General features: G+C 42.7%; 1 protein-coding gene across 1 annotated transcript; it reads left to right on the top strand.

Moving 5' to 3' along the window:
* Nucleotides 1-493: 493 nt before the first annotated feature.
* Nucleotides 494-24,593, top strand: CDS1 (CDP-diacylglycerol synthase 1). Its single transcript, XM_015861790.2, has 13 exons — nucleotides 494-932; nucleotides 6,322-6,449; nucleotides 7,732-7,828; nucleotides 9,969-10,066; nucleotides 11,984-12,123; nucleotides 13,094-13,152; nucleotides 15,100-15,182; nucleotides 16,929-17,016; nucleotides 17,466-17,534; nucleotides 18,341-18,493; nucleotides 20,246-20,365; nucleotides 21,221-21,324; nucleotides 22,047-24,593. Exons 1-13 carry the CDS (start codon nucleotides 825-827, stop codon nucleotides 22,174-22,176), a joined length of 1,377 nt encoding a protein of 458 aa, XP_015717276.1. The 5' UTR covers nucleotides 494-824; the 3' UTR covers nucleotides 22,177-24,593.
* The last annotated feature ends 1,182 nt before the right edge of the window (nucleotides 24,594-25,775 follow it).

Below are 25,775 nucleotides of genomic sequence, written 5' to 3' on the forward strand. Positions count from 1 at the left end.
TTTTCTGTGGTGTGCAGCGATGGGGGCAGCGGGCACAGACTGCAACACAGGAATTGCATAGGAACAGGAGGAAGAACTTTCCTGTGAGGGTGACAAGGCACAGAACAGCTGCCCACTGTGCTCATGGAGTCTCCTATGGAGGAGCTCAGGACCCGCATGGACACTTTCCCGTGTGAGCTGCTGCAGGGAGCTGCTCTAGCAGAGGGCTGGGGATCTCCCGAGGTCCCTTCCAACCCCTGTGATGCTGTGTCTGCCTAACGTGGGAAGATCCTTTTTCGTGGCTTTACTGCTAGGCCGGCGTTGCCGATGCTGTGTGCAGCAGGGCTGTGCCGGCAGGGCAGCGGGCAGAGGCTGCTCCGTGCTTCCGTGTGCGCCTCGAGACGGCGAGTCCCAGCACGGCGGGGTCCACACGCTGGAGACAGGAGCACTGATGGAGAAACACTTTTACAGCCGTGTTTATGAGGCGTCGGCAACCAGGCAACCTTTGTCCGAGGGCGGGAGCCACACCTCAGCGCGCTGCCTGCCCTGTGCTCGGGGCTGGCCTCCCGCAGGAGCGGCCCTTCTCTGAGGCAACAGAGCCATTACCGAGCGACGCCCTCGCGTCGGCCCGACCCCAAGGCCGGGAGCGCGGCTCTACGGGCAGCGCAGGTGCCGCGGGGGCGGGCAGCGCCGGCCCCGCTCCGCCCAGCGACAGAGGGGAGGGGAGGGAGGGCCGGCCCGGCGGCGGGCGCACCTGGACACCGCGGCGGCGGGGACGCGGCCGGCTCCGCGCCCCCTGACGGGGCTGCCAGCGCCGCGACCGGCCACAGCGCGCTCCCGCCGCCATGTCGGCCCGGCGGCGGCGACGAGCGGACGCTGATGATGAGGAGGAGGAGGAGGAGGGAAAGAAGAAGGAGGAGGAGGAAGAGGAGGAGGAGGACGGCAGCGACAGAGTGAGGAGCGGAGGGGCCGTGGGGCTGGGCAGGCCGCGGGCGGGCGGGAGACTGGAGGCAGCGGGGGGCGGTGAGTCGGCTCCGGTCACCGCGGGGAAAGGAGAACGGCCGCGGAGGGCTGTGGGCGGAGGGCCGCCGGGAGCTGCCGAGCTGTGCCCAATGGGAAAGTGAAAGTCGGCCGGCAGCCCTCGTCCTGCACTTTGGTTGGGAGGGCACGGAGCCACCGGGCTCGGGAGTGAGCCGGAGCGGGCTGCGGTCAGGGCCCCGCTCGGTACGGCAGCGTTTAGGCCACGGCTGCGTGTTTCTCCCTACACGAGAACTTGTTTTAACTGTGACTTCTCATAGCAGTCAGCTCAAAGTACTGCGTTCCTACAGAAGTGTTGGGTTTTGCTCAGTTCTGGAGGTGGCGACCTGCCCCCCAGTCCCCCTGTCCCACCTCAGCTCCCCCCGCCACAAAAGGGCTTGTCAGGCTGCCGGCAAGGCAAGCTAAGGGTCTAGTGAACTTTAGATCAGCCACAGTTGGGCCCTGGTTTAGTGATGGGCGCAGTGGTTATGTGAGTCATAGGGAGGATTTGATGGCGAGTATCAGGCCATTGGGATTCACAGATGCCACCCTAGATGGGGACGTGTGTTCTCTGCCTCTTGACTCGCCTTTGCAATACGTGAATGGCATGTTCTCCTTCAGATGTTTGCACATTGCCTGCCCTGCGTGGGGGCTGAACGTTTGGAAACTTGTTCCCTCCTCCATGACTGCTCTGGTTGGCTGTGAAGCAATGGGTTTCTGCTGCTCCCCGCTGCACAGCTGGGAAACATCACCCTCTAACACACTTAAAATGATAATGTGGATGTCTCCTTCTGTATGGAAACTGCTGGGTGCTGATGCAACTGCTGCTGACCCAATTCTTTCAGTTTCCAGATGGGTAAAAGGGACACGCTTTAAAGCACCATGCTTGTCAATGTAGAGGAATGCTCTGTTTGCTCAAGAACTCTTGAGTTTGTGAAGGATTTTATCTGTTAGACATCCAGTAGCATTTGCAGTATGTTTGCTGATACTCTTCTTAACTGCTTGCTAAGTCCAGATATACTCGTTTCGAAATGAATTTAAGTAAAGCTGGTTGGTTGGTTGGTTGGTTTGGGATTTTTCCCTCCTTTTCTTCTCCTCTTCTTAGTAATATGCAGAAACAATCAGTATCTGCTTCTACTTCCTTGTGTTCAGATAGAAGGTAACTCTGGTTTAGTACAAACGCAGTGTGCCCTTTGTGTAGCTCATTCACTGCATGGCTTAGTGTCCCCAGCTGCCTGCAACCTCATTGAGCTGATGACTGCAGAATTCCTGTCAGCCTGCCTTTGCCCCATGGGCCCCTCTGTGACTTCATGAGCTTTTTCTTTCCTTGTGTTGTCCTGTGATGCACAGGAGTTACCTTAGGGAACCTACTCACAGGAGGGGAGTAAACTCTTTGAAAGGGCTGACAATAGCAGGACACGGGGAAATGGATCCAAGTTGAAGGAGGAAGATTTAGGTTGGATGTTAGGGGGAAGTTCTTCACTAGGAGAGTGGTTAGGCCCTGGAACAGGCTGCTCAGGGAGGTTGTGGATGCCCCGTCCTTGGAGGTGCTCAAGGCCAGGTTGGACGGGGCCCTGGGCAACCTGATCTAGTAAATGTGTATGTTTGGTGGCCCTGCCAGGCAGGGGGGTTGGAACTACATGATCCTTGAGGTCCCTTCCAACCCGGGTCATTCTGTGATACCTTCAGGTCCTGTCTATTGCTTTGCGCCTTGTGTGCTTTTCCTATAAACGTCTTGTATGTTTCCACGAATACTCTACTGCCCTCCAGAGCAAAGGGAATGATTTAGTGTTAAAATACTCCGGATGAAAAAGTCAGTTACAGTTTTGCAGGTTGCTGTTGAGTGCGTTCACACTACCCTTGACATTCCAATTGCTGCATTCATTACCATGAAGGTTGTGATGCTGCTTTCGAATGCTTGGAAGACATCGGTGTGTCCTGAAGGTAATGAGACGGTTACTCCTCATGGTGTCACACAGAGTTCAGGAAGTGGTGTTGTGTTGCCGTGCTAGCCACCAAACGAGTGACTGTGTGCCCAGGCTAAGTGTTAATTATTTGTAAGTAAAACAAACCTGGAATCACTGACCGCTGTTTCTTCAGTAACAGCACAAAAGGTGTTTCTGTTCAATGAAACAGCCCTCTTGGGAGTCAGCTGCTGGAGAAATGACTTGGACGCAGGCTCTCACTTGTGAGGCTGGCTCCAAATTTTGCCCATTCGTGGTGTGTGCCCTGTGCCCAGAGACATTGGAGGTCAGGCTGGATGGGGCTCAGAGCAACTTGGTGTAGCTGTAGGTGTCCTTGTTCATTGCAGGGAACTTGGAGTAGATGACCTTGAAAAAAAAGAAAGGTTTTACTATTCAAGATCTTCTGATGCTTTGATAGCTTGGCTTCAGAGGAAGGTATCAAAGTACATGAATTTAAATATGCCACAAGGCGTTCTCACTGAACTATTAACTTCAGCGTAACACCTGTGGGAGAGGCTGCAGAAAGATCAATGCTGGAGAAGGAAACTGAACGCTTAGACTGGTAAAATGGCAATAGATTGCTTTGTATGTGTGTATATATATGTGAAAATAGAAGTGCATATATATACATGTAAGTTGGAAATTGTCTGTCTTCGTTTTCTCTTAACACAGGTGATGCTGCGTTCTCTGAGGAAAACATGTTTACTGTCTACCTGAGAGTCTGTTACCATGTTCTGGAAATAGTCCAGTACTAACAGAACATTGCAGGTGCCTTAGTAACAACAGTAATTCCTGTGCATAGTTCGCTCGGCATGTGTTAATTGTAACACAGAACATATTATATGGGATGGCAATTAAGATGCATATGGCCTTTTAGAGGATGCGGGGTTGACAGGTGTGTTTTTATTTTTATGCATGACACATGGATGTCATTTGGAGGCTACTGGAAAGCAGAAACAAGCAGAATTCCACATGGAGGCTTGGTTTTTGTTCAGATGTTGCAATACCTCCTGCTAGGCAGGCACTGTGCCCTTCCTTGAGTTCCTCCTATGGAGCAGTGGTTGTAATAATGCTCAGACAATTCAGCTAAAGGATGGAAGTCTTGTCACATTTTAGGAAAGCCAACGTTAGAACAAGCCAAACCCCCACAACTACATCCACCTTTCTCTTGGGTTAGCTGACAAACACAGAAAACTGATGAGCGTTGTCGTTTCAGATAGAGACATCTGATGGGTGCTGAGCTCGTAGTCGCAACTGAGTAACTACATTTAACTTAGAGCTGGGGTTAAAAGACGTCTTAGTCATTTTAGACACTACAACTTCTGGTGTTTTCACTTTACCTTAGAAAAACTTGTCAATCAGTGCCAACAACTTCAGATCCCAAACCAGGAGAATGGGAGAAGGAAGAGCTGCTGGGTTTTATGTTCACTCCAAAACTGATCTGCGAAGTCAAACTGAAAAAGCAAGATTAGATCTTTTTTTGAGGGCTTCTGTAGTGATCGCATCATTGGTTACTGCAGCGATGACTGTTTTTCCTAGCTATTAACTGGAATGATTATAGTCAATTGTATAACTAAGAAAAAGAATTAACAAGAAAAGCTTGTCCCCAAGTGATTATGTTCTTAAAGCATTTCATGCTGTAGATGACAATTAACTGGCTGTTAGCAAACAACTTCCTCTTTGGCTTCGGACTTGGCAAGTTAAATACTTTACTCAGAAAATGTTTCGTGGCCACTATAGCATGAAATGGAAGATGAAGTAAGTGCTCACGGTCATTGTTGAGGGAAGGTTCAAAGGGAAATAGAAGATAGTTCATGGTTTATTCCCCACGAGTTGTTCTGGCAGTTTAAAGCTAGAAAATGGCAGCTTGAAGTTTGCACCAGCCCAGCAAACATCAACTGAGTGTGGAACCACTTTGGGCAGCACTGAAAGCCCAGAACTGCAACAAAAATCTTGGAGATATTTTTAGTTCTCAGTACATAAAGGAGAGAACATCTCTACTGTGCACAAATAAGGATTAATATTAAATACTCTAAGTCATGGTCTTAGGGCCAGGATTACTGCCTTTCGTCTGCAGTGCAGTGGTATCTTCTAGGACTGTACAAACAGCTTTTTGTACGTGGATGCAGGCTGTAATAGGTGGAACATGAGTTTGGAGAAAGGCTTGTGATTATTTTTTATTAATTTTTATCTTTTTTCTTGTGCATTATAATGCCTATAGTTGATTTCCTAACCTGTAGTTAGGAGTATCTCTGAATAACAGGACCGCGTGCCCATTTATTTCTGTTTGCTTGCTTGCTTTTCAGACCTTCAACAAATTTCCTGAGATCTAGATCACACTTCAAATATTTACTCTTCTAATGCCTATTAATTGTAGTCCATGTCTGCCTGATAATTACTCAGCCATGGGCTCAGAGGGGAGGGCCCAGCCTCCCTGCCCACCTCCTGCAGGCCAGCACTGTGACCCTAAACGGCCCCAAACCAGACCCCCAAGCTCCCCCATTTCAGCCCAGTCTGGCTTCTGAATGTGGGCTCCATCGGCAGCGTCAGGCAGTGAGTTTTGGCACGCCTTACCTTTTCCACTTGTGTTGTTGACACAGGTTGTTGATTATTGAGGCTGAGATTACGATTGTTGAGGCTTTGATTATGTTCAAGCACAGCTTCCCATAGGCCAGCAGGTTGCAAGGAAAAGGCTATGGACTGTCAAGGAAGCGTGCAATGGCTGGGATTGTTGACCTTTCGAGCTCTGCAGTGTTTTTTTGGAGGCAAGGGATATGGGTAAGACGAAAGATTGGTCTAACTAGTATCTTCTGTGTGGTTGATGGTGAATGATGAAGATCCAGGTGCGTTGCTGGGGTTGTACCAAGAGATTATTCTAAACAATACTGTCACTGGTCCCTTCATAATTTGTTCTTAGGTCATTTGTTTTCAAGCAAGAGGGTTCAAGTCCCCTCATTGCTGTGTGTGAGACTGTGAAGCAACCTCTCACTGTGGAGCTGGACTGGTTGCTCAAGTGTTCCATTCCTTTCTCCTTTGTGCAGAAGACCCTTTGCTGCCTTAGATTAGCTTGAAGTTAAGGTGAGGAAGTGTGCTTATGTGGGTGGGTAGAGAGGGCACCTTGTGTGTAGCAGGTCATGTCACAACACCGGAGTGCTGCCCTTCTCATAAACATTTATTGATGCACACTTGCTTTCCTCAGCATCTACTACTTGACTAGCACATCATTGCTGTCTTGATGTAAGGAACTGATAATTCCTACATCACTTTCTGAGACATGTATGTGACTGAATACTGTGTTGTGGCATAATTAATATTCTTGAGGTGATTGAGCTATATATATTTTTTTTACCTCTGGTCATAGGAAGTGGATTTGGATGAAGGACTCGTTGATTTGGATCTCAGAAATGATTCAGATACTCCTGATGTTCCACCGCCAACAGACAGCACTCCAGAAATCCTCAAAAGGGCTTTGTCCGGCTTGTCTGCCAGGTATTGTAAACCAAACGAGCTCTCTAACTGGAGAGCTGCCGACAAAAATTATTGCAGGCGATACTGTAGTTTTAATTTTCATTTGATACAATACAAAAATTCAATGATTTTTTTTTGGTTGTCACAATTGATGTATTTATGCCTTAGAAGCCCACTTGGTGTAGTGTTTTTTTCACAGGACCTGGAGATTGCCCACAGTTCACTGAAACTTTTGCAGTTGTTCTGTCTTAGCTTTGCAGTAAAATGTGAGAGAACAGTATTTCGGTTTCATCTCTGGAGTCAGAATTTCTAGGGGTTATAAACACTCGTTTCCTGCATCCAAGCTTAGTGAGGGGGCAGTTTGTGTTTAAGTGAAAGTGTTGATTCTCTGGGTGAACTTTTGTAAGTTTTTTGGGCAGCATTTCCACTTGAGATAAGTAAGCCATTAGGGACAAGCTGCTTCTGTGTAGCTCATACTGAAGGGGAACTTAAAGCCTTATTGTAATGAAGTCCACTCCAACTTTGTTCTGACAATTATGGCACTTCCACTTAGTGGCTTTAGCTGGCAGAGGAATACTAAATGAATGTAGTTCAGCTCTCCATCAAATGCAAAACATGAAACAAAACTGTCTCTTGAAGCAAGTGTATCTACTGGGGCAGCAGTGACACATAAAACTGGCATTAAAGGAAAATGCTGTGAAGACCTTTATTTTAAGATCTGGTAGCCTTTCTTTTGTGCTTAGCCGTAAATTGAGGTTTCTTGGTTGACTGTACATTTTATAGGCCAGAGTTTTGAAGGGAGCAAGGCAGAGGAAAAGAACTAGCTGAAAAGAAAGTGCAGTACACACTATTAATAATTGAAAACATTTTCATGGCAGAGAGGAGCATGCAGAAGTCTATTCCCATATTTATTTATTTACTTATTTCTGTGTCAGTCTTCAGAGACCTGTATGCTGCTTTCCTGGCAGCCTTTCTTTTACATATAAGCCTGTGTAAGGCTGATTTCCCTATGCCTCCTTCTGTGAAATGCTTCGGGAGGGTCCTGATGTATTTTCACAGCCCCTTCAATGAGGGGCTGATCCATAATGTCTGAAATAAGAGGGAGGGGAGGCTATGGGGGAAGAGGGAAGATGAGTACCTTTGCTTTCTTTTAACATATGTTCTGTTGATCTGGCTAGTAAACTAGATTCCATTTCTTGCTGTATATTCCATTAAACAAGATGTATCTGGGCTTTGCGTAGTGAAAGGGTTGCCTTTATTTTCATTAATAGCTGGTTGCTTTCTATGCTGTTTTCCTTTACAGATGGAAAAACTGGTGGATTCGTGGAATTCTATCACTAGCTATGATTTCCATGTTTTTTCTGATCATCTACATGGGATCTTTCATGCTGATGCTTCTGGTGAGTTTGTTTAAATATTCTGTATTGTGCAAGAGTTTCTTAATCTCTTCGTCATGCATAAGAAATAGCTGGAAGCAAAGTGCAGACATTACAGAAAGCAGTTTGTCTCTTCTGTAAATGTAGATATTGTTGAACTACTGGAAAGATTCTCAATTGGGTACTTTTGGATGAAGATGTACTCAATATCTTTATTTGGGAAGGAATTAAACAAGTCAAACAGATTTTTGCCTTGAAGCTCATGAAATTACTGTAATCTATTTGCTTGTCTGATTCCCATTACCTTCTCATACCCTCCTTTGGTTTTGTTTGAAATATATGAAGGGAGAGTTTCATTTTTCAGGCTGAGAAAAGCAGGCAGTTCTTGTCAGCTGGCAATGCCTGGCACTGGAGGACTTTCCTCAGTCACGCTCCATTAATTCCCTGCTTCTCTTCAGGGCTGCATTGGCACCCTGGGTTCATCCACTGAGTGGAGCTTGGTGCCTGTCCATGATACAGAAACAAAATGCATTTCTAGGTCACCAAGCGAACAATCATGGTGGATTAGTATATACTGCATGCTGACGATTTTATTGAGTGTATGTAGAAACAACAAAAAGCTCTGTGAAGTTGTAGCTTGTTGGAGAATCATTTCTTACTATGTCAGTAGTCTATAACGCTTTCAGAATAACTGGAGCAAAAAGAAACTGCTCAGTTTGCAGTGTTATTTGCCATATTCATGATATGCTACAAGGTTTCAGTCATGGCAAAGCTAACAGGATATGAACTAAAAAGCAGTTGAAGTTAGTACAGAATTAATAGAGAATTCTTCCTCTGTACTATAAAGCAAAAAGACAGTTGCCTAATACAGTCAACTGTGTCTGCATATGATATTTATTACAATGTACAAGAAGTGAAGCAATAGAACGTTTTGTTTGTGGATGATTTAGTTTCACTGGAGTCACATAGCTTCAATTTTCTCAAGACTTGTCATGATGAACCAAATCTTTGTAGTGGGATGGAGGATGCCTGGAGGGCTGAAGGGTAACCCAGATAAGTTTGGAGGACAGGTCTGCAAACTGCTCCCAAAAACTGGGGGACGTATTTTACATTTGTTGGCTATTGAGACAGAAACTTCCACACTTTCACCCCCAAACGTCCTTTTCCTCTGTAAGGAACAGCCCTGAAATACTATGGGTAGCATCGACATTAGAGTTTATAATGAAGGCAAAGCAGAACTGAGAGCATGAGGTAGGCAGATGTCAGAATTAACTCGCTGAGTAAATATTGTTCAAAGTGGGTTGAACGAGGTGAAATGTATTCATGAGTGCAGGTGCTGGGAGAAATCCTGCAAAGCCTGCTGTGAGGACATGCACTGTCAGTGTGGGTAGGTTCCTCCTCCAGCCTCTGCACAAGATTACTTCTTAGCAGTGTTTGGAAGCACTGGATATTGGGGCAAGATATCCTAGCTTAGCAGCTAGAAGTTAAGCAAAACTGTCTGAGTAGCTCAGGGCCTGTGGCCCACAGGGTGCACTGCCAGACATGCATGGGCAAGCACAGCCATGGTGAGATGTGAAACAGCACCAAGGCTATGCGGGGTGTGATACTTATACCTGCACTAGGTAACCTGTGCTTCTAATCAGCACTGATAACTATCAGTGTAGACTTACCTGTAATGAAGTACTTGCAAATGGAAGACTTGGTTCAGTTGTGTTGCATGACTCTTCTTTTTTTTTTTTCTTTGTCTTTTTTTTCCCTTTGGACCTTGAGTGTATCTCTTAAATTTGAATAAAACGTAACCAAAAGAGCTTTCTCTTTATGGAAATGATTTTGACTTGCTGCCATCCAAGTATTTGAATGGGGAATAGTCAGGAATTCTCTCTTATTTCTTGAGGGGATTCTTGCAGCTAGCCCAGAGTGCCTTTTTTTGACAAGCTCAGTGTGTCATTTTTTGACAAACCCAATGGCTGTGAGTTAAGGGGGCAGGGATGGTGAAGCAGAGCTGGACTTTCTCCCTGTTCTTGTTTGGAGGCTGTCTCCTTTCTGCATGGAATTTGAGAGTAATTTTTTTTTCCCCCTTAATGCAGGCTGCAGTACTCCACACAACCTGTAAGAAACAAACTGCTGTCTATGTACATTGTTCCTTCTTTTTTCTTAATTTTAGGTCTTGGGCATCCAAGTGAAATGTTTCCACGAAATCATTACTATTGGTTACAGAGTGTATCACTCGTATGATTTACCATGGTTCAGATCCCTCAGCTGGTAAGTAGCAAGCAAGATGGTCAATAAGTAGAGATGGGAAACTTAAGTCTTAGCGTTGTTTGTATCCTGTCATGATGGAAGCGTAGCTTTGTAACTCATGTGCAGATGTAAAAGCTGACATCCATCTCTACTAAACGAGACTGTAATTGCCTTCCTTTTATGAACTTGAACAAATAAGTTGGCTTTTTACTACTTCTCTTTTTCCTGTTATAAATATGTATACATGTGCACATTTGTGTGCAAGCATATATGCTTGAAGTCAGAATTAAACATCTGAAAGCTATCTGAAAATGTGCACAGCCAAATAATCGCCTGACCTGTATTATCTGAACGGCTTCAACTTTTGCAGGTAATTCTGTGTTGTTTTAATGTTCTTTTCACAAACAAGTAGCTGAAATCGTAATGTACAAGTTCTAAATCCTTTCACATTTTGAGTTTAGTCACAGGACTGTGTAGATAGAAGTGATGGGAGATATTTTGAAAGCCACAAGACAGGTATTCTTTGTGTCATTGTCCAGCCTTTGTAGGGCTAGATAGAGGTGGGAAAATGAATCCTCCTTCTGAGTTTTGGGAGAAGAGGCAAAGGATTTTGATTAGAGGGAGTATTATGGGAAAGTATTCCCTTTGCCCAGTCCTGAATTATCAATAGGACTGGTCACTTATCTGTACTGTTCTATGGCTTCTGGATCTACAGCTGGACCAGAATCAGACACACCAGGACTCTGGTCCTGCTCGACTTCTTAGAGGATGTACAATGTACCACTTGGTCTACTTTGGCAGTTAACTACGTTAACTATTCATGCTAAGCTTAAAATCAACATTTCAGCTCCACCCAAAGTCTTGTTGCTGAGACTACATATTGAGATATTTCAGCTGGGTGGGAGGGTGCTGCTATTGATTGGAATGTGAGCTGTGAGGCATAGTTTGAGAGGCAAAGCCTTGCAAAGTGAGCATTAAGATTGGCTTGGAGGAGAAGACAAGTGCTGATCTCCATAAACATCCAGAGATCCAGCCCATCTTGAATTATGAGTTTTCTAGCTTTTCTGACTTCAGTAATAGACGGTAGAACATGCTGCTCGAGAGAGGTGCATCTCTTACTGGTTTTATGTTTGGTATTTTTTCCTTCTTTCTTTCTTTTCTTTTTATTTATTTGCACATTAGCTGCTTTCCTGACATTAAGCTTTTTTTTTTTTTTCCTTTCTTTTGAAAAATCTTTCAAACAGAGATATGTGGAGGTGACATCATGCTTCATTCAGACTTTATGTTTGGATGTACTTCCAATTTATTTTGGAAGCAGTTGTGGTAGGAGCTGTGTCACTGATTTGTTGATTGACTTTAACCCTGTAAGATTATTGTTTGGTGAAGGAAGCTAAAAGTGAAGGGCACAGAGAAGATGCAGCTGTAACTTTTTCATGCAAGAATCTTCAGTCCAGATGGCAAAAATAAAGTTCTGATCAGATCCTCAAACACATTCACAGATGGAAACTGTCACTTAAACTCAGAGGTTTTGTTCTGCAGATATCATGAATTGTTCTTATTAGAATTCAGGACAAGAATGTACCCAATTGCATTACTGAGTAGAGAAGGTGTCTGATACTTATTCTGTACTCTGAGAATATCTAAAAAGGGCTTTCATAGGTATGAAGCATTCAGTATGGTACGTGGAATGGTTTTTGTGACGTTTATTTTTCCAGTCTACTTTCATTATAAGAAATAAATTACAAAATGTGCTTGTTGGAGAAGGCTTCAAACCAGAGGTGTAGTGAAAAGCTGGATTTATTCTTGCATTTGTATTCCATCACAAGCTCTTCCCACTTATTTGGTTTTCCTTTTGTGTATGTTTGTGAGTGATGTTAACCGAATGACACAACTCTGTATTGCCTTGTTAAAATAATAGCAACCTTTTATATGTTTCAGGTATTTCTTGCTGTGTGTCAATTACTTTTTTTATGGGGAGACTGTGGCTGACTACTTCGGTACTTTTGTTCAGAGAAGAGAACAGCTTCAGTTCTTAATTCGTTACCACAGGTTCATCTCTTTTGCACTCTACTTGGCAGGTAAGTGTGGGGAATGATAGAAATTAAAGTGGTGGTTGTTATTGTTCTTTTTTGTTCTCATTCCTTTTTTATTAAAAAAAAAAAGAAAAAAAAAAAAAGAAAGCTTCCTGCTGTTATTCACTCTATTAATTTTTCTGGTGCTGTTTGAGGAAATTCCCAGTTCTGTTCTCATTGTGAAAGTGAGTGTAATTTTTTCCATTCACTGAGAAACACAGAGTAACCGAAGAAAAAGCCTTGGGAAAGCTGAGCTAATGGTGCTCATTACGGATCAACAGTGGACTGATTTTTTGATGATTGATGAACCTTAAAGTATGCAGTCTGTGAAATAGCTTATATTCGCCATTACTGTGGTGGGTTAATGCTTTATTGTACAAGTGTTCTGCCAGGTCAGCAGCCAGGAGCTTGGTATTATGTTTTCAAGCTATTCTTCCAAAGACCTGAGAGTTTTTTTTGTCTGCAAGATACATTTTTGCTTGCCTCACGGATAAATTTTCCTCCTGGTCCAGCCTTGTAGGTTATAACTTTGTAAACAGCTAATACCTCTCTGCTTTCAGGAACACAACATTGATATTACTTCAGCTTAGAAAGTAATGAATTGAAGACTCAGCTTGTTCTAAGGAGCAGGAGACTGCCATGCTGAAGTATTCATAATACAGATGAAGAAACCTGATGATAAGAAAGAGCTTTGTCTACTGTTACTGTTTTTTAAGCCAGATGAAAGTTCTGCTCCATGCTTAGGTGTCCATGATGGGACCTTGGAAGAAACAAAACAGTTGCTTCTTACTAAGGTTAACTAAATCTTCTGCTCTAATGAGGATAATTCTGTGTCTGTAGTTACTGAGCAGAACCAAATATTCTGACCAGAAGAACTGGGAGGTGCTTCAAGGAAAGAGAATTACTGGCATATCATGGTTCAGTGTCATTGCATATACAGTGGTACAAACTACACTTACTTTGTTTTTTCTTACAGGCTTCTGCATGTTTGTTCTGAGTTTAGTGAAGAAACATTATCGCCTGCAGTTTTACATGGTGTGTATTACCCACTTTGCTGTGGTCAGTCATGGTACGAATGCCACAAGAAAGAGTCATGTCATTATGTTCATAAAATAGCTTGGGAGTGCTTCAGCTGGCAGCTGTGTGATACAGAGTAATGGCAGTCTGTTGACTATGCTGTGGAGCTGCTTCTGTCAGGAAGCAGAGTGTCTCAGTGAATCCAAGCTGTGATTAATAAGGCCCCGTGCATACCCAGTGTGATGTGTCTCATAGTGATAGATGGGTAAAGGAGAGGCTCCTGGTGAGTGGCACCTGCCTTTCGTGCAGGCTGAAAACCAGACACATACAGCACGAGGCTGGACATGGCTCTGGTGACCAGAGGCCCCACTGCAATGCTAGGAGGGAGCCTGACCTGAACACATATGTGGGGAATTGGTTTTGCACCCACTTAGCAGCACTTCTTCTGTTGTATGAACCTTGTGTTCGTATCTCTTGTATTTGGTCTTCTGGTAAAGAGTGTGGTGGATAGTCAAGAGCATTAACATACAGTTTTCTCATGTAATTTTTTTAATGTGCCTTTTTTATCACTAAACTGAAGGTGTAATGTCACATGTATTAAAAAAGAAAGTAGGAATGGCCAGAAAGCAGTAAAGCAGTAAGGCAGCGCAGCCTTTTTATTAAAGAAACAAAACAGTTTTTGAGTGTACTGTGCAACCTGAAGATTTCTTAAGGCCTTTCTGCCGTTAACTCCTGTTCCTGCAGGTGCCTTAGGTGGCACTTCAGTATTGTAGACCTCTCATTTTGGATTAAGACTTGACTGAGTGCTGTAAGGTATTTGAAATAGATAAATAAAGGGTTTACCCTGTTTGTGGGATAAGTTGCTTGATTAAGGGGGAAATGCGGCTTTTCTGGGAGAGGCGGTAATTAGCAAAGCGTGAGTCTTTGATTTGGCACAAGGTAAATATATTGCTTTTCCTTCTGGAAAAAGGAAGGGCAAAGGAATGTGGTCAGTCATTAGACGTTGTGATTATCCAGAAAGTACTAAGGTGTGGTAGAACAGAAGGAGCAGTTTGTCCTCTGTATGGGGGAACACTTTGGATAGACAAGAGCAGCTGTTTGTTTTGAGTTGGTGTTACGACACCTCTGTATGAATAACTGAAGGTTTGCTGCAGAGGTGCTTTCATTAATCAGAAAATAATATTTTCAGAAAGTTTGGGTCAGTTCTTCCATCCCCTTTTAACCTTCTTCAGTTTTCTTAACTATAAGTAGGTGTGGACTGCTGTAGGAGAATACATGTGTTAAGGAAATGTAAGGAAGCACCACACTGTAAATGTCAGATAGTCCAGATGTGGAGTGCTTAAGTCCAGAGTACCATAGAAAAATGGCCACATCTTGATCTAAGAGTTTTTGGAAAGTGAGATGTAGAATCATGACTTGTAGACTGCTTGGCAGCCACTTGATAGGTAGAGTAGTATTGGTCAACTTGACAATTTAAATGTCCACGCCCATAAAAATTAACACGTTGTTTTCTCTCATCCTGAGAAATCTCATGTTTCCGAAGGGGATTAGTGTTTTGTCATGATATCTACGTCTGTGTGACATGACTCTTTCATGAGTTCTTCATTGCCATTTTATTGTTACAGTTCTAACTTGTCTGTTATGTGTATATACACAGAATATCACATTGCTTACCTTTCTTTGCTGCTTTCGTGCTGAAAGTTATACGTACGTCTCACTAAATTGGATGTTTGGCTGCACATTAAAAATTCCAGGTGATGGAAGAGGATGAGGAGAGCTTTTAAAGTTTTAGTCCTTCAGAAAGCCAGCTAACTTGTGATATACTGTATGCATGCACCTCTGCATTATCGCTACAGCTGGTGTACGTGAGAGCCCCTAAGGGCTATTCTAGCTGACATGCCAGTATTGATGGATATGTACTGATCCGTGTTCTCACTAACTGTTGTGTTGTTGCATTGTTAACAGTTCGCATGGACTCATGTCACTTTGCTGATCACTGTAACTCAATCTCATCTAGTCATCCAAAATCTCTTTGAAGGCATGATCTGGTAAGGGGACAGTAATAAACTAATTTGTAACTCTATTGCATTGAAAGGTTGACTCTGATATGTAGCGGATGTGGTTAGGGAATAACTACAGAACAGTGGAAGCAGCACAAAATAAGAGCACCCGTGCTTAGTTGGACAGGGAGTTGGAGGAAGAGGGAACAATGAGATGAAAGTACAGGACAGTTACCTCTCCAACCAGGTGGTAGCCACAGGGATGCTGGTTTCAAGTAACTGCTTCATTTGCCTGCCAGGTTTGGGATTAATTGCAAATGTTGTGAATATGGCATTTTGCTGAGTGCAGGAGCACACAGCAGATCTGTTTCAGCTGCTCGGGAGCTTTAGGTACCTCAGTGCTACTGAAGTTGGGCCACTTAATTTGGAAGACCAAACCTGGCCTTAGAGTCCCACATGGGAGCTTTCCAAAAGGTTTCAAGGACATAAAATCCTCAGAGATCAGAAACAACACTGTGAGGATTTTTACAAGGTAACTAAAAATGTTCCCACCTATTTTAAGCAAGCAAAACCTAATAGTTCTGGCAAGTGATGTAGCATGGATCAGTAGTCTTAAACCACATCTTACCTGTGTGGATGTTCAGGTGAAGCAACAGCAAAGATTCCCTTTACTTGCTGATGGTAGTCTCCAAGAGCAAGGTGTCTGTTAGAAGAAAAACGCTTCTCCCTTTCTGTGTTCAGTTTGTATGTTAAGGTTCAAACCAATTAATTTGAAATTCTCTAAGAGTTTAAATCTTGGCTGTTGTCTGGTCGTGGCAAGCCTCACATGTTCAATTCTGATGATGCAGTTAAACATGATGACTTCAAAACTTGTCCCTCAAAGAGAAGTAACACTTTCCCACCCCACACCTCTGCAGGGTGAGTGTAAATTACAAGTTGAGAAAGAAAGAAGCAGCACGTGGAAAACAGTGTGTTCTTCCAACAACTTAATACTGCGTGTTCTCCTTTTCTTTTCCTCATAGAGGGACAACAGGAGACTATTACAGAGAGGGCGTGTTCACAGAAAGAAAAAACAAAACTTTGACAGAGTTTGTTTAATTGAATTCTTTTCATAGTGATTTAGTTCGTGTGAAAAGCTGAACCAAGTTTCCTTGCCAGCTGCCTACTATTTAATTCCTTTGGTGCACTGAAGAATTTGGCAAATAATGGCAACCTCCAGCTTCTAGTTTATTAATGCATCCCTGCCTTGAAATGGGGGGAAATGCAGGTTAACAGGATTGAGTAGCAAATTCAGATGCTGTCTGCATGCAGAGAACACTTCAAAAAGAGAACACAGGCTGCTGCAAACTGATGAGTGGAAGGAAAAGAAAGGGTGGCATTCTTTTTTAAAAATTAAAGTATCATTGAACTTCTAAGGAATTTGCTTGCTTTGATGTTAACAGTAATATTAACATGTTTCCTTCTGTTGATTTCTTAACAGTGGTACCAGTCAGCAGGTCTGACAGACAGTCCCAGCCTGTTGTCATTTTAAGCTCACACGTGCTAAAATTAAGTTTTAACTTGAATTAGCATGGATCTCTAACAGTCTTGATTAGCTGAGCATTAACATCAGTATGGCTAACTGTGTTGCTTAGGGGGGAACAAGATGAAGATGTTTTGAAGCATAACGGTTTCTAACTATTACAGAACATTTCCCAGCCAAAATGCTGCAGTGTGAATCATAAATTACTTGTACTGAAGTTCAGGCAATTTTCCCCTTTCCCTGCCTGAATCTTTCGGTCCATCTTTCTGTAGGTTTCTGGTGCCAATTTCGAGTGTTATCTGCAATGACATTGCTGCTTACATTTTTGGATTCTTTTTTGGCAGAACTCCATTAATTAAGGTACGTATGTAAGTATTCCTTGAGTTTTTACAGTTTACAGCATTTTTGTTGGTACTTGCTCCAAAATAATGTTTGTAGAATAAGCACTTTCACCTGTACTGCAGGTTCCCTAGTTGCTGAAAGCCACATTGTTTATCTGATTTCTGGAGATCTGTAAGTGGAAACTGAGTTATGGTGAACATGGTATTAACATCACAGTATAATAAAGTAGCAGCCTATTTCATCATTAGGCTATTTCTTCCTCTTTTCTTGAATTTCCCATGCAGGTTAAACTGCATGCTTTGTTCACAGTGTTTAGTGACCGACTTACCTGGTGGCATTCAGTATTTCATGTGTACATATGTTCACAAGTAGGAGCTCTTATTTGCAAATGAGGTACAGAAATAGAGGTGGGAGCAAAAAAGAAGTTCAGCAATGCAATGTTGCAGCTAACTTTGTCTTGTACTCAGCTGTCACCCAAGAAGACCTGGGAAGGGTTCATTGGAGGTGGCGTCTCCACAGTTCTATTTGGATTTGTTGTAAGTAACCACAGGACTTTCCTTCTATAGAAATGTCTTTAATGTCGGTCTTTAATGTTCTGTTTTCAATGGAAATAAAATGGCAGACAAATTAGGTCATCTCAAACTGCAGGAAGTCTAAGAGTTGGGGATTGTTGGTTCATTGCTTAATCATAACTGCTTTTAAAAGTTAAGCACAAGGTTTTTACTTCATCTGAAATACTTAGTTGACTGTTTTGCCATTACTGTTAGAGACTATATCTGGGGTTCTTTTATCTCTAATAAGTTGCATCTCTATTTTAACATTTGAGTTTATTGAAAGCATTGCTTTTGCTTTGCGTTGTTTACTTCATGTTGTCTTTTTTCCTGACTGAGATGCCTCTGGGTTTAGATGGATACTTCATTCTGATGGTACGTCCAGGATAAAGAGCAACATACTATAATTGATTTTACACGTGATTTATCACCAAGTTTAGAACTTGTAGGTGCCAGACTTTGTAGTAGTTCAAGTTTTAATAGAGAAGTAAACTGAAAATAAATAATGAGTTGTTAATGTTTGGGGGATATTATGATGCAGAAATATGCTACAGATATAAACCTGAGAGACAGAAAATCTGATTGGGGAATTATCATGAAGGGCATTGAAATTCCACATCTGCCTGCCTTGATGAGACATTCTCCACACTAAAACGAGGGCTCCATTGTGGTCTCTTTATTATCAAAAATGTTCATATCCTGAGCTTGGGGTAACAAAACCATTTATTAGAGTATGGTTTTTGACTGTAACAACTAATGCATATTTCAAGAATTCTTGTTCTGCTTTCCAGTTTTCCTATTTCTTGGCTCAATATCAATACTTTGTCTGCCCAGTGGAATATAACAGTGAAACCAACAGATTTGTGACAGAGTGTGAACCTTCAGAGCTCTTCCAGCTGAAGAAATACTCTGTGCCACTGTTGCTTCAGGCAGTGTTGGGATGGGTAAGGAAAAAACAAGACTTTAATTAAAATAGGAATCATAAACCTCAGCTTTAAAAATTTTTGATACCTTTTAGAAAGGTGTGTGTGTGTGTGTATATATGTGTGTATATATATATATATATATTAAAAAAAAATAAAAATTCTGTGTAAATACATGAATAAACTGCATGTGCACACACACCCCTATGGCCACCCCTGCATGGACAGAGATGTGTATGCACATGTGTATACAGATCAGATGCATACCCACATGCATGTGTGTGTGCACGTGAGTACATCTGCATCCCCCAACATCTCTACTCACCCACATCACATACGTATGCAGATCCACATCGCACATGTATATACACATACACCCATGCATATGCTTATGTGTCCCCTTGCTTATATACATTTGTAGACATGCATTACTTGTGCACAAAATATATGCTGAGAGAGACCTAACCCCAACACATCTCTACTTCTTCATATGTACACATACAATTGCACATATACATAACACAGCCACTCCTCACACAGGGATATATGTATACACATACATACACTGTACATGTCCATGCACATACATGTGTACATGCATACATTTATATGTGCTTGTGTGCACTCTTTGATGTGTACATAAGTTCACTTATACATACATGTACAATCATGCAGACACACTTATCTGCATGTAGACACATACTATGTATACATGCTCACAGACATAAATATGTGTATGTGCATGAATATGTATACACATGGGTACCAACATCCATATGCATACATACTCATGTGCGGATGTGCATTCTTACATGCATTCGTGCACACACGTATGTATATGTGTGCATGCACATACATACAGGCACATATACACACACAGACTTATGTGTATATGCACTTAGGCACATATAGATATACACACACCCCACACGCACACGCACACACCCTAATTTTCCCTCTAAGACACAGAGGAGGTGCCTGTGACAAACACAGGACACGAGTTGGTTCTGTATCACCTTCTGCCCTATTCATTGCCTCAACATTGAGAACAAGCAGACAGTGCGAAGAAAAATGGTGTGTTTTAAGTGCTTTCACATGACTGTAGAATTTAATGAGGAAAGGCTCATGATTGTAACAAGTAGGCTAAGCTGGAAATCGTTGCTGATGCTCGCAAAAACTGAGGAGATTGCTAATAATAGCTGCAGCTGGTACTTAAAAATGAAACAAAAAGAAGACTGCATCTAGGAGCAGCTCCAGTATTTTCATCCTGAATGAACACACCATTGCTTCAGAGGCTGTGGAGTTGACAGCTGATGTAAAATGTATTTTGATGTTGCCAAAGGTGGTGTTATATGGTCAAATGTAAATAAAATATTAATGGAGTAAACCTTCCATATCCCATTACTGCACTGTGTATGTATAGGGGACAATATGGCAGACTTGTGCAGAAATTCCTGTTCTTTTCATGAGAGCACTTCAGAGGAGCAACCATGACAGTGAACTGCATGACAGCAGGCAGTTGCTGGGGACGCTGAGTCACCTAATAACCTTCAGAAATCCCTTTGGCTCTGTGGAAAGCTCCATTCTCTACAGGATACAGAGCTGGAAAAGCAGGGCTAGGGAGCCTTTATTTCCGCTGTTTGGCTGAAAAGTTTTGCCTTCTATTGGGAAAATTGAAGCTTTGTGGAAATTTACCCGATTTAAAACTATTTAAGCTGAAACATGCCTAGAATCAAAGGTACTGAAATATCCTGATAATTATTTTTCTTGTAGGAAACAGTAAATATGTACCCGTTCCAGATGCACAGCATTGCACTGTCAACATTTGCCTCGCTAATTGGGCCATTTGGAGGATTCTTTGCCAGTGGATTTAAACGAGCTTTCAAAATCAAGGTGTGTCATCGTTCCCACATGCCGTCTTTGTTCTGATTGTCTCTTTGTATGAGATTGGTTGCCTCGAGGTTTTTCTTTTCTATGTGTGGATTCAGTTCCCTAATTTTTCTCAGACGATGCTTAAGTTGTGCTTTAGGTAGCAGTGCTTTGTTTTATTGGATATACGTGCATATTGTTCCTAAATTATGACTACTATCTTTTCACGTTTTGGTTGATGCTATTCCTAGCCATGCTCCTAAGCTGAGCTAGATGCAAGATAATTATATTCCACACCACTCAGTAGATACCTACCAATCTGCAGATACCTAACCACTGTGGCTTTTAGTTATTCTACTCGCAAGCCAGTGATAGAACTGGTAGGTGAATGAGCCATATGACTTGTTAAGTCACTGGGAGACAGTGGAAAGGGATTTCAGTTCTCACTGCATAAGTGCATCAGTGGCAGCTAGCAGTAGATGCTAAGGCAAGAAAAGCGCTGAAGAGGAGGTTGAGATCCTGCGGGGGCAAGAAACTGCAGCCATTGGTTCAAGAAGCTTTCTACGGAATGCAATGAAGTACATGCATACACAAAGATGTACTCGGTTGTGGCAGGTATGCGCTCAACCTGCAGCTGTCTTCTAATATGTGATTGTGGGGAAGTTGCTATGTCTTTCTTTTTTTTTTCCCCTTACCTCTTGCTTCATCTTTGTGGTTAGAAATTCCTGTAGCAAATAGGCTGTTGGTAACTTTTGTCTCAGTGCATTGAAGCCATAGCTTAATAGCATAAAACATTGCTGTTGGGTAACCCTTGATTGGTGTGTTTCATCTGAATCACTTACTGTGATGCTTTTTCCTCCTGTCCTTTGCACCATGAAGGATTTTGCAGACACGATCCCTGGGCACGGTGGCATAATGGATCGCTTTGATTGTCAGTACTTGATGGCTACTTTTGTTCATGTCTACATCACCAGTTTCATAAGGTACGGGTTTTTTGAAATTCAAGCTACACACAAGTAGGAGCTGTACCACAGTGTTTTGGTCTGAGCTGTGCTCTGTGCCATTAGCACAGTGGAGGATGTTTGTTGTATATTTGTTGTATTCAGTGACTTCAAATGCAGAGTCATTGAGTGCATAGACTGCATAGGGTTTGTGCAACACTGAAGCTATGCCCAGGGTATCAGCAGTAACCCTTGTAACCTCAAATACAAGTTCTTCTGTTGGAGCCTCATAGAAGGCTTCACAAAGAGCCTTCTTGTTGAGACTGCAGTTCTTCCCATGAGTTTAAGTATTCCCAATGGCAGGACCTGAGGCTTTCTGTTGGAGAGTAGAACACCACCATTAAAGGGAGTAGAGGACTTCTTAAAAATACAGCTTGTCATCCCACACCAACTTTCAAGGTGAAATCCTGGGAATGACGGTGCTATTACAGTCAATCATTTTAGTTCCCAGGGTGGGGGGAATTGAGGTAAAGGACTGGAGGTGGCCAAATGGATACATGCTCTTTGTTTTGTAAATGAGTGCTTGCCCAGTGGTGCTTGCCCATGCACCCCATGGCAGCGGTGAGACTGGGAGAAGCCCATACTTCGGTGTTGCCAGAAAAAGGGAAGGCTCTGTTTGTGCAGCAGAGCAGGGTGGGAATGGAAGGCTGTCTGAAAGCTCCTTTAGAGCTGCTGTTCATCAAAAAACCTTATTTCATTGGCAGGGGCCCAAATCCCAGCAAAGTACTGAAGCAGCTGTTGGTCCTTCAGCCCGAACAACAACTCAATGTGTACAGAACCCTCAAATCTCATCTTGTTGAAAAAGGGATCCTGCAGCCATCTCTGCGAGGATAGTTTGTCCAAACAGAGGGATGGTGAGAAAAAGACATTCAGACGTCGTCTGTGGAAAAGCACTGTAAGTGTGCACAGAGGTAATGGCTGAAGGAAGAATACGTCATGATCTGGAGGAGGTGAATGTTTCTTTCCTTAAAGGAATGCAAATGCTGTGACTTTCCAGTAGGATACAGGAGAACAGTTATTCTTAAAATAATTAAAATGCTTACAGAGTAACAGTACATGTGCTATGTATTTTATTTCCCGCACTGAATGGTAGCAGGCCTTCTTCAGCACCTGGCCTGACAATATTTGTGTTTTAACAAGTCCTTTGTAAGATGTCCTGGATTAGAACAGCAGGACTGAACTTACCATGAGCTGTACATCCAGCCAACGTCAATGAAATTTCTCACCTTGCTGGTGGCTTTTAATGAGTTCTCCATTACTGTACGTCATAGCAATACTTTTTTGGTGTAAATTGGTTACTGAAGTAAAACTACAGCAGAGGCAGATGGTTGCTCATATAACCAGCTGGGTGTTGAAGACTAAGTTTGCCTGGTCAAAGCAGTGCCGATAGACTGCTCTGTCAGACCTCCCGTATTTACTGAGTCACTGTGAAGGTGAAACTTGCCCTGCTTTTAAGTAATCAGCTTTCTTATGAAACTACTTCATCCTTTCAAGAGGGAGATATCCGTACTGGAGCACACTGAGCTGATCAGACTGTGGAGCTGCTGGTTTTTAAGATCAATGTTATGGACTGTAAAGAAGCGCATACGTCCAGGAGCAGTAATTACCAGAAGGTGGGATTCTCCAACCCTATAACTGGATGGAAAAGAATTTGGAGCTGAATATGTTGGTTTCCACAGGATGATCGGTGTCTGAAGACATTATTACTAGCCTTATTCCTTGTGCCTATTTACTACTGTGTAGAAGGGGATTTTTTCTCCCTTTTAAATGCACTTTGAGGTGATGTTTTATTCGTGTCTTACTGAGTAAAGGCAGAAACTTTTATCTCATGAATGTGCACCGTGCAAGACGATGCATGGCTCTGCTGTTGCATGGTACTATTGACTAAGAGGATCTTCAAGGAAGCCTGGGCAACAACATAGGGATTCAAATGAATTTCTGAAGGAGGCAGCTACTGAGTAGGATTAGTGGGAGACACAAGAAAAGCTGATGCTCTGTGTTTCTCAGTCCTGGCCATTTTCTAACAGCTTAATGCAAATGCCAGTTCTAACTTGATTCGATGTAGTTTTTCCAACCAATTGTGAATAAGTTTCTCCTGCAGTGAACACATCAATGCATGTGTGTGTGTAAGGTAAAAGTTTTTAAAAGGTGCTACTTGAGAAACCAAACATGGCAAAGACCCTAGCATGGATGATGGGCTACGTCCATAGCATTGAGGCAGGTTCTTTTGGATACGGTGCAGCTGTTTTTGCTTTGTTTTACACTCAGGCCCACAACACCTTGTGTGCTGTGAGACTGGGGAAGTGTCATTATGTGTGGCTGTGAGATGAAAATCCGGCCCTAAAGTAATCCCTGTTGATGCCAGGTAGCTGGCAGAACTAAATTCTTTATGGCACTCCCTACAGGTGGAGGCTGCAGGGCTTTGTGGCGTAGCTGGAGGTTGAAAGGTGTCATGGCCTGGGAATGTATGACTTAGGGAAAGGAGCTTGAGTGAGAAGGAAAGTGAAATAGGGGTGTGTGCATCAGAGAGGATGACCCCAGTAGCATACCTCGAAAATGAACTTGTCAGTGAGGCTTGGGTTGTGTTCAGGACTTTTGGATTTGCTTATGGAAAAATGCAGCTTTCCTGGAGCTGGCGTATCTTCATCCTGTGTTTAAAAATTAAAAATATATATATATATGGAATACATATGGAAAGGTAATTGTTGCTTCTGAAACTTGAACTTTCTAGTGTAATTTTACAGTATGTATAATAAGGAAGTTGAGCTTATTTTAGCACTTAGTACAACAGAGCATTTGAAATCTGTTGTAATCTGTTTGCACAGTAGAAGCTCTGACGCTGCAGTTCTGCTGTTCAAAGTTAAAATGAAGAAGGGATCGCTTCTGAACTCATTATTCGCTCTTTCTAGAAAGAATAAAGGCATTCTGCTGGCTTAGGCTTTGTAAATACAGCTTGGCAGGGCCTGTCACTGTCAAGTGACAATGACGTTTGCTCACTATGAAACGCGTTTATCCCAGTTGTTACTTCAGCTCGTTCAAGCACTACAATGTGATCAACAGGACAGGGTAACTTTTGCACCAGTGATTCTTTTCACTCACACTTTTGTTAAAAGTTGCTGTAATTACTTATTGAGCAAAAAAAAGTTATCTGTAAATACTGTAAATGTTTTGAGCATATAATGTCTGTTATAGTTTGTTCAATCTTTCATTGGAGCAGGCATTGTAAAAATAAAAATGGGATGTAAATCCTCTCGTGTTTTATGTTTAACTTCATTTTATTATGACCAATGTATGAACATTGCTTAATGAAAACAGATTCTTCTTCCTTAAAGTTGCATTCTCAAGAGAGACAACAGCAATTAACTTCCAGTCTTTCTGCCTTCAAGACTCCGGACTGTTCAAGATGGTAACCACAGGCTCCTGGTGATGGCTGAGCTGCTCAGTACAGGATTTGGAATACCCTGTGTATACCTTGAGGATCACTTGTCCAGCTGCTGGAACAGAGGGACTGAATTCTCATCTCCTGCCTGAGGCGCTGTGTACGTTCTACCAAAGCACTTGTGGTGTGTTCTGCATCTCTGGTACAAAGGCCACGTTGCTGGGTGGGCACTCAAGGTTGTGCTTTGCTAAGGCAAAGAGAAGTGCTTGCAGGGATTGTGACATAGCAGTAAAGCAGCCAGACAGCACAAACTGTCCTTTTTTTGTGTGTGAACAGAAGAATTTAGGACTTTGACAAGCACCAACACACCCCTCACGAGGATGCATGACAAGGCAACGTATTCTCCCAGGGAGGTAAAGCTATAAAACTACTGTTAGGACTCTGCTCTTTGATCACAGGAAGTTAAACACTTGGGATATCTGGCAAGAGTTGTGCACACCTTCAAAGAAAACACAGTGAGAGGTTCAACTGTTCAATCATGGCTGTTATAGACTCCCTGCCTGCCAGTCTTTAGGTTATGTGCACTTGAAGGGTGTGTGTGACCCGTGCACTTCTACCTTGTTTCTGCTGTAACAAACTCTCTTACCCAGCAGATATTGAACAGCCTGAGTCAGAAGGGAACCATAAGGATCTCTAAGTCTAAAATGGATGAGAGCACGGCATCCTGAGAAGCAATGGCTGTCATATACTGTGCTGTCCGGCCTCACAGAAACATGTTTCAGGGCCATATCATAAAGTCAGAAGTAAACTCTCTAAACAACCCACTTCATTGTGCTTCCCAATGTGTATTCAATATCCTCCCTTCAGAAGCAGTGTGTTATCTATCACCTTGCTGCTGGTTTCAGCTGATGCTGTTACTTTCTTTCCCAGAACTGATACAGAACATTTGCAGCATAGCAAAGTGAGCCCAAGGCAGATTTCTTTTTTTAACATTCCAAGTCTTGAACCCAGATGCCTGAGCATCAGTAGATGGAAAAGGAGTCCAAATCTGGAG

Source organism: Coturnix japonica, chromosome 4 (assembly GCF_001577835.2).
Source record: "Coturnix japonica isolate 7356 chromosome 4, Coturnix japonica 2.1, whole genome shotgun sequence".
Taxonomy (NCBI): domain Eukaryota; kingdom Metazoa; phylum Chordata; class Aves; order Galliformes; family Phasianidae; genus Coturnix; species Coturnix japonica.